This window comes from Microcaecilia unicolor, chromosome 1 (genome assembly GCF_901765095.1).
Source record: "Microcaecilia unicolor chromosome 1, aMicUni1.1, whole genome shotgun sequence".
NCBI classification, from domain to species: Eukaryota; Metazoa; Chordata; class Amphibia; order Gymnophiona; family Siphonopidae; genus Microcaecilia; species Microcaecilia unicolor.
The window spans coordinates 574,510,965-574,527,675 of record NC_044031.1 but is presented as its reverse complement, the minus strand read 5'-3'; the positions used below and the strand labels follow the sequence as shown (position 1 = coordinate 574,527,675).

General features: G+C 41.7%; 1 protein-coding gene across 13 annotated transcripts in view; it reads left to right on the top strand.

Moving 5' to 3' along the window:
• ENPP2 (ectonucleotide pyrophosphatase/phosphodiesterase 2) overlaps positions 1 to 16,711 on the top strand; it is a 379,835-nt gene that overhangs the window by 308,675 nt on the left and 54,449 nt on the right. For 6 of the 13 annotated variants that reach the window (XM_030218400.1, XM_030218451.1, XM_030218433.1 and 3 more), the window contains one exon: positions 13,708 to 13,791. The exons of the other annotated variants lie outside the window; for them this stretch is intronic. In XM_030218400.1, the coding sequence (XP_030074260.1) occupies positions 13,708 to 13,791 (84 nt within the window). The remainder of the gene's footprint in view (positions 1 to 13,707; positions 13,792 to 16,711) is intronic. 13 annotated transcript variants of the gene reach the window in all.

Genomic DNA, 16,711 nt, shown 5'->3' with positions numbered 1-16,711 from the left:
GGCCTGCAGAGTGAGGCAGGGGTGGAGGGAGAGCGTTGTAAGATGGACCACAGGGTAAGGGAAAGAGAAAGGGGAAAGGGAGGTGGAGAGAGGAGGGAAAGTGATGCCAGGCCACAGGGAAAGGGGAAGGGAAAGGAGGCTGAGAGAGGAGGGAAGTGATGCCAGACCCAGGGGAAGAGAAAGGGGAAAGGGGGTGGAGAGAGGAGGGAGAGCAATGCCAGACCACAGGGGAAGGGGAAAGGGGAGTGGAGAAAGCAAGGATGAAGAGTTGAGGAGAGACATTGGACCCAAGGGGGGGGGGGTGGGACGCATGAGGAAGGGGGATACTGGGAAATGTTGGATCTGGGGAGGGGGAAAATGAGATGCAGTACTATGGGGCATGGAAGAGAAGAGGGGAGAGATGCTGGCCCTGGGGTGGGAGTACAGAAGAGAGGGAGAAATAAGGAGGAGGAACATGGGAACCGAGGGAGGGATGGGGACACAGAGGGCAGATGCTGAACATAGGGAGAATAGGGACAGGGACACAGAGGGGAGGTTATGGCTAGGAAAGATAGGGAGCCAGAGGGAATGATGGTAGACATGTAGAGAGAAAAAAAAATCAAATAGGAGATACTAAAAAGCAGAATAGGGATGGGGTGAGGGAGGGGGATTGGGAAGAGAGAAAGCAGAGATAAAAATGGAGAGGGTGAGATACTGGAATGCTTCATGTAAAAAGGAGAGAAGGGGCACAGGCTGGATGGAAGGGAAAGAAAGGGCGGGCAGTGGATGGAAGGGAAAGAAAGGGCAGGCAGTGGATGGAAGGGGCAGGGAAAGTGGGCAGATACCATATGGAAAGGAGAGAGAGGGCAGGCTGTGGATGGAAGGGGCAGAAAAACTGGGCAGACACCATATGGAAAGGGGGAGAGGGCAGGTATAGGATGGAAAGGAGAGAGAAGGTAGACACTGGATAGAAGGGAGAGAGAGAGAGAAGGCAGATGCTGGATAGAAGGGAGAGAGTGAAGAGAAGACGAGGAAAGCAGAAACCATAGATGACAAAGAAAAGAATTATTATTATTTTTTTTTTTTTTGGGGGGGGGGGTCTTTAGGATAAAGTAGTATTGAAAGCTGTGTTAATAAATGTTTATAAATAGAAAATGAAAATAAAGTGATTGCTCTAATTTTACCGCAGAAACAAAAGGGGTTCGCAGTTTCCACAAAAATTCAACAAAAGAAGGAAGTGGAAAACACAACTTCAAGAGATCAATCCGAGACACAGGGTGAGATGCTCCAGGAAAGCTTTATTAGGACCCTACACGATCCGTGTTTCAGCTTTTAAAAAAGCCTTCATCAGGGGTCGATCAGTGGATGCACAAAGTGTATACTGATTGACAATGGAGTGTTGCTGCACTGACACATACACAATGGGTGAAGAGGTCTGGGATTGTGAGACACTGGATATACTATCAGAGTGATATAGACCATAACTGGAAACTTTCTGGTCAAAACGTGACTAGTGACTTGTGTTTAAGAGACGATATTTCATGTGCTCCATTGTCAATCAGTATACACTTTGTGCATCCACTGATCGACCCCTGATGAAGGCTTTTTTAAAAGCCGAAACACAGACCGTGTAGGGTCCTAATAAAGCTTTCCTGGAGCATCTCACCCTGTGTCTCGGATTGATCTCTTGAAGTTGTGTTTTCCACTTCCTTCTTTTGTTTTTTTGTTTGCTCTAATTTTACTACAGTTTTGACTAACTTTCAGAGACCAAAACCCCCATCCTCAGGCCAGAACAGGAAAGAGGTTTTGGCCTTTGAAAGCTAATTGAGAAAAACACTTAGTCCAACAAAATGGTATCATCATATTTTACATTTTTTGTTTTATTTTTGTTAACTTGTAGTGATTGAAATTTGAATCTGTTATCTTTATATTTGCACAGTACAGGGAGACATGCATCATTTTTTTTTCTCTTTCTCTGGAGTTGTACTGTGACTTTTTGGGAGTTGAGTTTAATATTTATCTACATATTATTTTTAATTTGTGGTTAATTTTATACTGCGTGAGGGTCTGTCTGTATATGAAGCAGACATGGTTTTCTCTTAATTACAGATCCATCCTTCACAATTAGTGATAATCTGGCTTCTGCAGAATGGATCTGTACTAGAGAAAATAGAATAGGGTTTATTGATGATCTAGTACCCATTGTAGTGTTTGTAGTGTGGTGATGTGTTTTCCTAAGTAGCTGCTTGTTATATGGCTCATGGAAATTATTCTGCAGTTATGGTATGCTAGACTTGTTATTTAGGTCCTGAGTGATATTTATAATGTTTTGTATTACTTCACAGTATGCCTGGTATTGGATTTTGGATTTTAATTTAGATCGCAGCTTTATGGGTAATAGCTCAAAGCAGGATACATTCAGCTGCGTGACCCTTGTAGCGCTTTAGAAATGTTAAGTAGTAGTAGTAGCTGTACCTAGTCTTTGATAACTCAGCCGTTTACTAAAAGCTAGCTGCGCTGAAGGCTGGTGGCCATTTGGCGGCCTTCCAAAAACATTGATAGGTAAATTATTTTATGGTTGCCAGTAACCTCAGGATTTCTCTTATAGTGCTGCTGAACATCACTGTTCACATAGGGAACAGGAAGATGTTAGATGGGTGAGCTAGTGCTGACAGAAAGCCAAGTATTAAAATACCTGCATATATTTCCAGACTTTTCTGTTTAATATGCTGCATTGTTTGCCATGCATTATTTTAATTTTTTGGTGCATAATTCCTTGAAATGTATTACAGTCTGTATAATATTATCAGTTACAGAGATACTGGGGGAGGCATCTAGTAGACAGTGAAGGGGTCTTTCTCTGTTGTGTTCAAAAGTACCCCTACTGTCCCTTTAATTTTTGTTAAAAGTGATGCTTATACAGAGAGAAGCAATGCTCCCTCTAAGCTGCACTATTCATCCGCTGAGTAAAATTCAGAGTAGCTATAAACATAGTTAAACAGATGAACAAGGAGGGAAAGCATACAGAGCATAACTCATGGAATTCTTTCCAGCTACCCTTTGAGTGTTTGTGTGTGTGTCTTATCTGTAAGAAGTACTCACAATGAAATGTAACAAAATTTTAGCTCATGTCAATTTCAGTCCTTAGAGGGAACATTGCTCCAACTCCTTCTCCCCATCTTCCTCGCTTCTTGCAACGAGTTTAGTACCTTTCCTCCCTTCTCCAGGGCAGTGATACTCCATCTGGCCCAGTTCCACAAGCACTGAAACTGACAAACATGGGGCATTGAGCATGAAATAGGAAGTTTGGAGGGGGAGGGAGCAGACAGGCCTTGAGCATGCTTTTGATGCTGTGCCGGTTGGAGTGTGGCCACCCTGGGGAAGCAGAGGTATGGCACTAAACTTATTGTGGGGGGGGGGGGGGGGTGTGGAGAGAAGTGCTAGGGACTTTAGGGGAGGGGAGGAGAGAAATACTGGGCACTATAGTGGGGGGTTCAAAGGTTAGGGAAGGATGCTAGATGCTGTGGTAAGGGGGTGGGGAGATGCTGGGGTGGAGTATAGGTGGGTTGGGGTGAAGCTTGTCCCCCCAAATAAAAAGGTGTTACTTTCCCCCCCAAACAAAGGCGTTCCTCTGCCCCTGCCCTAAATGTTCTAAAACAACCCCCCCCCAAAAAAAATGCAACCCCCCCCCCCAAAAAAATGCAAACCTGACTACTAATTTAAAAAATTGCCATATGGCCTCCAACCCTTTCTCTCACTACTTCCATTGTGTAAAATACTTTTAAAAAGTGTTTGAGGTCCTCTTCCCTTTTCCATTCCTCCCTCTGATATGTGAAAATTATGAAAAGTAAGGAAACCTCAGGGCCCTATCCCATTCACTCCTTACAATACAAAAATTATGAACCCTGTAGCTCACATCCCTTTCTCTCCTTCCTTATATACCATAAATAATCTAAGGAGTCCCACCTCTAGGATGCAGAAATTCCATCCCACAATCTTCCAGACAATAAAATGATAACTAAAAAAGCCTGAAGAGATCCCCTGTATTTTTCCTATCCATAGTAGAGGGCTGATTGGAGGAATCTAGTCCCCATCTTGCTATCTAATAGACAGGGAGATAGGAGAAAAGACCACACAGTCAATCCTCTATCCTTATATGGACATAGAGATAGATCCTAAGGCATCTCCTGCAGCCTTCTTTAATGGGATTTCTTAGATTACTTGTTGTATTTAGCAAGAAGAGAAAGGGGATGTGAATCATGGGGCTTCCAATTTTTTTTTCATACTGTTGGGAGAGAGGGGAAGGGATTGGGCTGTGCAGTCCCCCCCCCCCTTTTAATTTTAGTTTTCACGTAGATTGGATGGGAAAGGGAAGGGACCCCTGTCTTTCTTAGCCTTTTAAGTTGGGGCTAAGATTTCTGTGGTCCCACTTAAAAGGCTAGTTTACCTGTTCAGCAGCTCAATTGTGCTGCTGAATGGATAATTTATGGCCCAGTCCCAGTCTGCCCAAAATTTCACCACTTTAAAAATTTATACATGTCCCTATGCTGATTTTTACAGTCATATTTTATCTGGTGAACACTGTTGGATATTCAAACAGAAGCTCTTATGTGGTCAGCACCCAATGCTAATGCATAACTACTTCTGTTATGTTGAGTCCAATGGGTTTGCAGGAAGTGACAAACTAGAATATGATAGATGTTTGTGATGATGGCAAGGGAGAGAGAATGGAGGAACTGGTCCAAAATGAAGTCAAAAGAACATCTGGGAGGGAGATGGGGGAGGGGAGAGTTGAGGCCTGGTTGAGAATTCAAGAATAATCTTGTGAACCATATAAGAAAATAACTATTAGGTCAAATCAAAGGTCCATCAAGCCTAGTATCCTGTTTACAACAGTGACCAATCCAGGTCACAAGTACATAACAGGATCCTAAAAAGTATCTAGATTTCATTCTTCCTACCCCCAAGAATAAGTAATGGATTTCCCCACGTCTACCAGGAACTTTTGCTAGCACTTTTTAAGCCCAGCTTTACTAAGGAGGAGGAGTGGCCTAGTGGTTAGGGTGGTGGACTTTGGTCCTGGGGAACTGAGGAACTGAGTTCAATTCCTACTTCAGGCACAGGCAGCTCCTTGTGACTCTGGGCAAGTCACTTAACCCTCCATTGCATCAGGTACAAATAAGTACCTATATACAATATGTAAGCTGCATTGAGCCTGCCATGAGTGGGAAAGCGCGGGGTACAAATGTAATAAAAATAAAAAAATAACTGCTTATACCACATCTGGCAACAAATTTCAAGCTTAATTCTGTGTTGAATAAGAAAATATTTTCTCTGAATTATACTAGTTATACTGCTTGCAATTTCATGACATATCCCTAGTCTAAGTACTTTTTGAAAAAGTAAAAAACAAACAAAAAAACCCCAGTTGACATTCAAATCCACTCATGATTCATACATCTTGTGTCTTCAAGCTGAGCAGCCCTAAATCTTTAGTCTTTCCTCATAGGGGAGCTGTCCCATCCCCTTTATCAGTTTGGCACCTTTCTCTGTACCTTTTCTAATTCTGATATATTTTCTGAGATTCAGTAAATAGATTTGTACCTATAACTTCCATGGAGCAATACAGAGGCATTATTAACATAAAATTCCATTAACACAAAATAAGACTAACATAAACCAACAATATCCCCTAGAAAAGTCCGTATAAAGGGGTCTACGCCTGCATTGGTAACAAATTGGTAAAAACAAATGGGTTTTCAACACCTTCTTAAATTGTAGCATTGTGGAGCAAAATTGAATTTGGCCTGGAAGCCTATTCCATAATAAGGAGCCCGCTACCAAAATAGCATCCACTGTTGTCTCTGCATAATGTATGGTACTCAGTACTGACGCAGATAAGCTTGTATCAAAACCAGATCTCAATTCACACAACGGTGTATGCAATTTTACTACCTACTACTACTACTATTTAACATTTCTAGAGCGCTACAAAGTGTACGCAGCGCTGTACAAACACAGAAGAAAGACAGTCCCTGCTCAAAGAGCTCACAATCTAATAGACAAAAAGTAAAGCATTTAAATTTAAAATATTTAAGCAGTCAAGCACAAGAGAACAGTCACAGAAGGACAGAAGATGTTGAAGGGTGGTCAGTGTGATTAGGTGTAACTCTGGTTGGAGTAGTGGGAGAAGGTGATAGGAGATATACTATAGGATGTCATTCTGAGGCCAGGCTAAGTCTAAAGCAGGAGAAGGTATTCTCTGCAGCCTATCTGTGAGATGGAAAATGCTCTCTGAAGCTGCTGCTATAAGTTGTTAGTTTTCTCTCCCTGAAAGAGATCCAAGCCACACCCACGAAGTTCAAACTGTCAGTGGGGAGGGTGAGGGGAGGAAATGGCAGTGCTTGATGAAAAAGAGAGCTCAGTTTGATAGGAGATATACTATAGGATGTCATTCTGAGGCCAGGCTAAGTCTAAAGCAGGAGAAGGTATTCTCTGCAGCCTATCTGTGAGATGGAAAATGCTCTCTGAAGCTGCTGCTATAAGTTGTTAGTTTTCTCTCCCTGAAAGAGATCCAAGCCACACCCACGAAGTTCAAACTGTCAGTGGGGAGGGTGAGGGGAGGAAATGGCAGTGCTTGATGAAAAAGAGAGCTCAGTTTGATAGGAGATATACTATAGGATGTCATTCTGAGGCCAGGCTAAGTCTAAAGCAGGAGAAGGTATTCTCTGCAGCCTATCTGTGAGATGGAAAATGCTCTCTACCTTCAAATACCAGGGAGCAACTTGATAGATCAACACCAAAACTTTGTATTTTATACGGTACAATGCAGGTAATCAGTGCAGTTGTTCAGCATTGGGCTGGTATAGTCAAACTGCATACCTCCCAAAATCATTCTAGCCGCTGAATTCTGTGTTACCTGTAACATTCAACATTGTGATAGTTCTACGTCCAGAGTGCATCACAATAATCCAGTTTTCTCAAAATTAAACATTGTACAACTACCCTAAAATACAAACTCAACATTGGCTTTAACTTTTCAAGCATGTGCAGGTTAAATCTGAAATTGCTACAGAGTGAACAGCACTGGATATACAGATTAAAATCACTGGAACCAATGGGTTTAAATACAGTGGGGGAAATAAGTATTTGATCCCTTGCTGATTTTGTAAGTTTGCCCACTGACAAAGACATGAGCAGCCCATAATTGAAGGGTAGGTTATTGGTAACAGTGAGAGATAGCACATCACAAATTAAATCCGGAAAATCACATTGTGGAAAGTATATGAATTTATTTTCATTCTGCAGAGGGAAATAAGTATTTAATCCCTCTGGCAAACAAGACCTAATACTTGGTGGCAAAACCCTTGTTGGCAAGCACAGCGGTCAGACGTCTTCTGTAGTTGATGATGAGGTTTGCACACATGTCAGGAGGAATTTTGGTCCACTCCTCTTTGCAGATCATCTCTAAATCATTAAGAGTTCTGGGCTGTCGCTTGGCAACTCGCAGCTTCAGCTCCCTCCATAAGTTTTCAATGGGATTAAGGTCTGGTGACTGGCTAGGCCACTCCATGACCCTAATGTGCTTCTTCCTGAGCCACTCCTTTGTTGCCTTGGCTGTATGTTTTGGGTCATTGTCGTGCTGGAAGACCCAGCCACGACCCATTTTTAAGGCCCTGGCGGAGGGAAGGAGGTTGTCACTCAGAATTGTACAGTACATGGCCCCATCCATTCTCCCATTGATGCGGTGAAGTAGTCCTGTGCCCTTAGCAGAGAAACACCCCCAAAACATAACATTTCCACCTCCATGCTTGACAGTGGGGACGGTGTTCTTTGGGTCATAGGCAGCATTTCTCTTCCTCCAAACACGGCGAGTTGAGTTCATGCCAAAGAGCTCAATTTTTGTCTCATCTGACCACAGCACCTTCTCCCAATCACTCTCGGCATCATCCAGGTGTTCACTGGCAAACTTCAGATGGGCCGTCACATGTGCCTTCCGGAGCAGGGGGACCTTGCGGGCACTGCAGGATTGCAATCCGTTATGTCGTAATGTGTTACCAATGGTTTTCGTGGTGACAGTGGTCCCAGCTGCCTTGAGATCATTGAGAAGTTCCCCCCTTGTAGTTGTAGGCTGATTTCTAACCTTCCTCATGATCAAGGATACCCCACGAGGTGAGATTTTGCGTGGAGCCCCAGATCTTTGTCGATTGACAGTCATTTTGTACTTCTTCCATTTTCTTACTATGGCACCAACAGTTGTCTCCTTCTCGCCCAGCGTCTTACTGATGGTTTTGTAGCCCATTCCAGCCTTGTGCAGGTGTATGATCTTGTCCCTGACATCCTTAGACAGCTCCTTGCTCTTGGCCATTTTGTAGAGGTTAGAGTCTGACTGATTCACTGAGTCTGTGGACAGGTGTCTTTCATACAGGTGACCATTGCCGACAGCTGTCTGTCATGCAGGTAACGAGTTGATTTGGAGCATCTACCTGGTCTGTAGGGGCCAGATCTCTTACTGGTTGGTGGGGGATCAAATACTTATTTCCCTCTGCAGAATGCAAATAAATTCATATACTTTCCACAATGTGGTTTTCCGGATTTAATTTGTGATGTGCTATCTCTCACTGTTACCAATAACCTACCCTTCAATTATGGGCTGCTCATGTCTTTGTCAGTGGGCAAACTTACAAAATCAGCAAGGGATCAAATACTTATTTCCCCCACTGTACATCTGTTAATTGGATTTGTTTTCTACAATGCACTTACATAAGTACATAAGTATTGCCATACTGGGAAAGACCAAAGGCCCATCAAGCCCAGCATCCTGTTTCCAACAGTGGTCAATCCAGGTCACAAATACCCAGCAAGATCCCAAAAATGTACAAAACATTTTATACTGCTTATCCCAGAAATAGTGGATTTTCCCCAAGTCCATTTAGTAACGGTCTATAGATTTTTCCTTTAGGAAGCCGTCCAAACCTTTTTTAAACTCTGCTAAGCTAACCGCCATTACCACATTCTTTGGCAACGGATTCCAGAGTTTAATTACACGTTGAGTGAAGAAAGATTTTCTCCAATTCGTTTTAAATTTACTACATTGTAGCTTCATCGCATGTCCCCTAGTCCTAGTATTTTTGGAAAGCGTGAACAGATGCTTCACATCTACCCGTTCAACTCCACTCATTATTTTATAGACCACGATCATATCTCCCCTCAGCCACCTTTTCTCCAAGCTGAAGAGTCCTAGCCACTTTAGCCTTTCCTCATAGGGAAGTCGTCCCATCCCCTTTATCATTTTTGTCGTCCTTCTCTGCACCTTTTCTAATTCCACTATATCTTTTTTGAGATACGACGACCAGAATTGAATACAATATTCGAGGTGCAGTCGCACCATGAAGCGATACAAAGGCATTATAACATCCTCATTTTTGTTTTCCATTCCTTCCTAATAATACCTAACATTCTATTTGCTGTCTTAGCCGCAGCAGCACACTGAGCAGAAGGTTTCAACGTATCATCAACGACGACACCTAGATCCCTTTCTTGGTCCATGACTCCTAATGTGGAACCCTTGCATGACATAGCTATAATTCGGGTTCCTCTTTCCCACATGCATCACTTTGCACTCGCTCTCATTAAACGTCATCTGCCATTTAGACGCCCAGTCTCCCAGTCTCGTAAGGTCCTCTTGTAATTTTTCACAATCCTCCCCGCGATTTAACGACTTTGAATAACTTTGTGTCATCAGGAAATTTAATTATCTCACTAGTTACTCCCATCTCTAGGTCATTTATAAATATGTTAAAAAGCAGCGGTCCCAGCACAGAGCCCTGGGGAACCCCACTAACTACTCTTCTCCATTGAGAATACTGACCATTTAACCCTACTCTCTGTTTTCTATCTTTTAACCGTTTTTAATCCACAATAGAACACTACCTCCTATCCCATGACTCTCCAATTTCCTCTGGAATCTTTCATGAGGTACTTTGTCAAACGCCTTCTAAAAATTCAGATACACAATATCAACCGGTTCCCCTTTATCCACATGTTTGTTCACCCCTTCAAAGAAGTGTAGTAGATTGGTGAGGCAAGATTTCCCTTCACTAAATCCATGTTGACTTTGTCTCATTAATCCATGCTTTTGAATATGCTCTGTAATTTTGTTCTTAATAATAGTCTCTACCATTTTGCCCGGTAGTGACGTCAGACTCAGTGGTCTATAATTTCCCGGATCTCCTCTGGAACCTTTTTTAAAAATCGGTGTTCCATTGGCCACCCTCCAATAATCAGGTACCGTGCTCGATTTTAAAGATAAATTAAGTTGAATAGGATCTGTGATAGCGGTGATCTTTGCGGTACTCCACAGTCTGCTTTGCACGGTGAAGGTATGTTTGAATTTGATTTTACTTGATATGTTCTTCTGATTAGGAAGCCCTTGATCCAGTTAAGTATGTTTCCACCAATCCCGAACTTATCTAGTAATCTTATTAATATATTATGGTTTACCATGTCAAATGCACTAGACATGTCAAATTGGAGGAGAAGGATGTTTTTGCCTGTTGCTATTTCCTGCTTGAATTTGGCTAGGAGAGTGAGTAATACTGTTTCGGTGCTTTGGAGGGGGCGAAAGACTGACTGTGATTCGTGTAATATTGAGAATTTGTTTATGTAATCTGTAAATAAGAACATAAGACTAACCATAATGGGTCAGACCAATGGTCTATCTAGCCCAGTATCCTGCTTCCAACAGTGGCCAACCCAGGTCACAAGTACCTGGCAGAAACCCAAATAGTAGCAACATTCCATGCTACAAATACCAGGGTAAGCAGTGACTTCCCCCATATCTATCTCAATAGCAGACTATGGATTTTTCCTCCAGCAATTGGTCCAAACCTTTTTTTTAAACCCAGATATGCTAACTGCTGTTACCACATCCACAATGAATGTGCATGAAAAATATTTGTCAAATTTTGTTTCCATACCCCAACTGAAAATGGTCTTAATGATATCCATAAGCATAAAATCTAATAGTTAGGGCACCATTGCCTTTCAACCAACTCACTCAAATGAGTGATAATTACTGTAATTCTGTGTTGACCATTATTCAAAAAGGGATGGAGAGCTAAGGATTTTAGCTGTGGTGGAAAAAAAATACCATCCTGGAGGAAACTGTTTATTGGTGTAGCAGAACTACAGAAATAAGTAGTAGTTATGGTAGTTAATTCAGATATTGATGCTTTAGCAGTCAGTGAGGACAGGCATCTTAAGGGTTGGTAGTAGTACATATTATGGCCATAAAATGATCGGTCTCTGATTGACTGCATGGACAATACCCAGTGAATGTATGCTCAAACATCTACTGAAAGGTCCCTTGTATATTCCATGAAAGAAGGCAGCTGTAGCCTGGATAATGAGGGAAAGGGGTGGCAATTTGAAGAGGGAAAAGTGTAGTAAAGAAAAGGTAGGAGCTGAAGGGAAGGATATTTGTCAAACACATAGTAGACTTGTATGGCAAGCACTTTAGCAGATTAGAAAGAGGTCATGAATCTGAAATGGATAAAGCCATCATGAGAACAGGATTTGTATAGAGATACTCTGCAGAGTAGATGTAAGAATGTAAGAAATTAACTGGCAAGAGGGATGAACCAGGGCAGGGGTTAGGTATGTCTTACAGCAGTGTTTCCCAAGCCAATCCTGGAGTACTCTCTTGCCAGTCAGGTTTTCAGGATATCCACAATGAATATGCATGAAATTGATTTGTATATGCTGCTTACATTATATGCAAATCCTTTTCATGCATATTCATTGTGGATAGCCTGAAAACCTGACTGGCATGGGGAGTACTCCAGGACTGACTTAGGGAAACAGTCTTACAGAACAGGATGTCATCAACAGACTCTAATAATAAGCATTTAGTAGAGATGAGATGCTAGTGGAGAGCACACAGATTAGTAGCCTGGAATTTCATAATGGCTTTGATGGTGAATGATTGAGATTGAGTCTAGGGTTGGTTTGTTGGTAGTTAAAGATGTTGTTGACGGCACTTATATAGTACCTTTAACCAGGGTGCTCTTAGGATTGGTTTAACCATTAGACATACTGGTTGGTCACTTAGGGAGACAGCTCATAGGTGTGACAAAGAACAGGTACAAACAAACCAAAACACTAGTTCCTAACAACCATATAAGCTGAAAGTATCATTAGCATCCAATTTATCTGTGAGAAATTTTCAGATAGCCCATTGATATGGGTAAATGGTTTTTGAAATTCTGGAAGTCTGAAAGTTAATTGAGGGGTGGGCACAAGATTAAAGGTTTGTCTAGGGCACCTAATACCCTTTTATTAACTCTTGTGCTTTACAACAAAATATACTTAGGTAAAGTGCATTCATGCCTTACAAAAGTTAGTCAAAGTGTGTACTTTAGACAATGGAATGTAAAGTACCATGATCAAAGTCACAAGGAAGAGTTAGTGACAGCAGCAAGATCAAATATAGATCTCTTAGAACTAAATGATATTCACTTTTGATTTTCTGGTAACTCCATATGATGTTGTAAAGATTCTACATGAAACTGAGGGGTGCTTTTGCTAAGGTGCACTAACAGATTTAGTGTGGAATAATGATTAGCGTGTGCTTAATGATAAAACGTCCATTATATTCCTATGAGCATCTTATCATTTAGCTTGTGCTAATCATTAGTGCGCGCTAAGGGGGTCTTTTACAAAGGTGCACTAAGTGTTAGAGACACCTATAGGAATATATGGACATCTCTAACATTTAGTGCACTCTTATTTTTAGTACCTGATTATATGTAAACCACTTTGAATGTAGTTGCAAAAACCTCAGAAAGGCGGTATATCAAGTCCCATTTCCCTTTCCCTATTTGAGATTCTACATGGAATGTTGCTACTATTGGAGATTCTAGATGGAATGTTGCTACTATTGGAGATTCTGTTGCTACTATTTGAGATTCTACATGGAATGTTGCTATTCCACTAGCAACATTCCATGTAGAAGCCTGTCCTTGCAGATCAGCAACGCGGCTGCGCAGGCTTCTGTTTCTGTGAGTGTACGTGCAGGACGTCAGACTCACAGAAACAGAAGCCTGCGTGGCCGCACTGCTGATCTGCAAGAGCAGGCTTCTACATGGACTATTGCTAGTGGAGGAGTAGCCTAGTGGTTAGTGCAGTGGACTTTGATCCTGGGGAACTGAGTTCAAGTCCCACTGCAGCTCCTTGTGACTCTGGGCAAATCACTTAACCCTCCATTGCCCCTGGTACAAAATAAGTACCTGAATATATGTAAACCGCTTTGAATGTGGTTGCAAAAACCTCAGAAAGGCGGTATATCAAGTCCCATTTCCCTTCCCCTTTCCCCCTTTAGTGCATACTAAAAACGCTAGCACGTCTTTGTAAAAGGACCCCTAAATCTGTTAGCGCAACTCAGTAAAAGGACTTCTGAGTGTATTATTTAGAATTCCCTGTCTACCTTAAAGTTTACAAAGTTGATGCATTTTGCTATTTCATAAAGACTATGTAGTGTATAAGAAATCTTGTTAACGATTAAAAAAAAAAACCCAGGCCCAGATGGATTTGACTTGAAGATGCTTGCAAAACTTACTTAACTAATCTGAAGAACAAACATTTTACAGGAAATCTGTGGATTTTCTGTTGGCAACTATTTTTGAGAGATTCACGTATCAGTAGTAGTGGCTTTCATTGTTTTTCAAGTATGGAGCTCAAGAATCTGTCACATTGCTATGGACAAGAGGAAGCGTGTTGTGAAGAAGACACCAATGCACTCCCAGCTTCCAGGTTAGAGCCCCAAGATTTTTCTGGCATGCTTAAACAGCTTGAAATTATACGTCTAAAATTATCCATAGTGGCAAAGGCATGTCCTGATTCTAGACTCATAAGGCTTGTTTAAACTGTTTCAAATGGAAAATACACCAAGGGAAGAAAGAGAACCAGTCCCTGCAGATGGGTCCTTTTACAAAGCCACAGTAAAAAGTGTCCTGCGGTAGTGTGGGCATGCTCTTTAGGCGCACACTGGGCCATTTTTTACTGCAGCTGGGGAAAAGGCTGTTTTTTTAATGGGACGGGAAATGGGCCGACGCTAATATTAAAACTAGCGTGCGCCTATTTCCGGCCTGAGCCTTTACCGCCACCCACTGACCTAGTGGTAAGGGCTCATGTGCTACCCATGTGGTAACCATGCAGCATGTTCCAACGTGGGTGCGCTGCCAGTTACCTCCAGGAACGCTCCCCACGATAGAAAATAAATTACTTTCTACCATGGGATTTGGTGCACGCCAAAATTGGAATTAACACTGGGTGCACACACTAACCCAGCAGTAGTGCCAATTGGGCACGTGCTACCCATGCATTGGCCCTCCCACCCCTTTGTAAAAGGGCCCCAGAATGAACACTAACGAGCAGAGATGACTCGGTAAACAAACAAATACTCAAGAGTCCATCATAGATGGAAATGCTTTATTGAAGTATCCAACAGTATAAAGGCAATCACAGTGGCCCAGCGGCCATGTGTTTCAGGGGTCAAAAGCTCTGTGTTTCCCCAAATTCTGTACACTGTGTTCTTATAAATCCTGGAATACACCAATAAACTCGGTGGTGAATCAACTCCAGGTATCAGGTGCAAAATTTCATTTTACAAACAGCTTTGGATCCCTTTCTGAAATGCAGCCATTTGGGGTCATTTTGATAGCCTTGATACTGTTGGATACTTCAATAAAGCCTTGCTATAACTGTATTTTCAAATGTACATTTGTGGGCTGGCATTCAGCTGCCACGATTAGCATTTATTTTTTTACGCTGGCTGTGGCAGCCAAAAAGAAATCCAGGTATTTAGCACCTGCATCCAGATAGTGGCCAGTGCTGAATATCTGGATAACTCAAATATATGAAAGCCCAAATATCGAATAAAAAAAATGTTACAGAAAAACTGAAAACTGCTGCTACTATTACTACTACTATTTATCATTTCTATAGCACTACTAGATATACGCAGCACTGTACATTAAACTTGTAGGATACAGTCTCTGTTCAACAGAGTTTACATTCTAATCAAGCAGGACAAATAAGGGATTGGAGAATTACTTATGGTGGGAATGGTAAAACAGACATGGGTACCGAACAAGTGAATAGGAGTTGAAAGCAGCCTCAAAAAGGTGAGCTTTTATTCTACATTTGAATATGGCCATAGATGGAGCTTGACATACTGACTCAGAAAGTCTATTCCAGGCATACAGTGCAGCAAGATAAAAGGAACGGAGTCTGGAGTTGGCAGTGGAGAAGAGAGGTACAGATAAGAGAGATTTACGTGATGAATGGCGTTCCCGAGAAGGAGTGTACGGAGGGATAAAAGTGGAGAGAGATTAAGGAGCTACAGAATGAATGCACTTGTAAGTCAGTAAGAGGAGTTTGAACTGTGTGTGTAAATGGATAGGGAGCCAATGAAGATTTGAGGAAAGGGCTACTATGAGCATAGCTACACTGGTAGAATATAAGTAGATTGAAGGGGAGCGAGATGGTTTAGTGGGAGACCTGTGAGAAGCAAGTTGCAGTAATCTAAATATGAGGTGATAAGTGTGGATAAGAGTTTTGGTAGTATGTTCAGAAAGAAAGGAACAGTTTTTGTTGATTAGAGAAAAAGAAACAACAGGTTTTAGCAGTCTGTTGGATTTGTGTAGAGAAAGAGAGAGAGAGGAGTCAAAGATGACCCCAAGGTATTGAGCTGACAAAACAGGAAGGATGAGAGTGTTATCCACAGAAGTAGAGGAATAGGGAAGAGGAAAGGAGGGTTTAGGGGGAAAGATAAGATTGCGTTGATTTTAAAAATAAGTACATAAGTAATGCCACACTGGGAAAAGACCAAGGGTCCAAATTGAGTGGTCTGGCTACAATTCCATACAGTTTTGCTTAACCCCCCCCCCCCCCCCCCCCCCCCCCCACACACACACACACATACATTTTTAGCACAGCAATGACTAACAGAATGTAACCAGTTTACCAAAAACCATAAAGGAAGGCTGAAAACCAAACTAGGTGAAACTACTTACCAAGGAGCAATCCTGAGGAATGTCCTCAAGCTGAAGCAAAATTAAGGCACTAATTGTAGGCCAGTGGCATGCCAAGATAGCTTTGAACTAACGTAGACATGAAGCTGAAGGCACATAACCTGTGTGGCTGTTTCTAGTTTGTTATAAAAAAAAAAAAGGATGTTCCTAACAGATACACACAAGTATTCCTCTAGAAGCTTCATATTATTCAGCATAGATGCAGGAATTAATTACAATTTTGCTGATAGGACTGATATTAAGAGCAGCTATGGTCAACCTTCAAAACTTCTAAAACTTTGGGGCCCTGAACACATCTTTTGGCTGCTCATTTTTATATCCAGCCAAATGTTATGCATTTAGGAGGAGGAGGAGGAGGGTTGGAATAAATTCCAGGGGCATATATATTAAAAATAAATAAAAAAAAGTTACCAGATAGCACTGATACCAATATTGAACAGTGAAGTTCAAGTGTATTATTATACACATATATTTCATATATTTAATCTGATATGACCCTCTGATGGAAAAGGAGCACAGATAATAGCTCTCTAAAGGAGCGCTGTTTTTTTAACATCAGCTCCTTAGATTGAGGGCACAAAGCCACTGTGCAGTGATTTCTTAATAATTAATTTAATTAGGCATTTTTCAGTATTCAG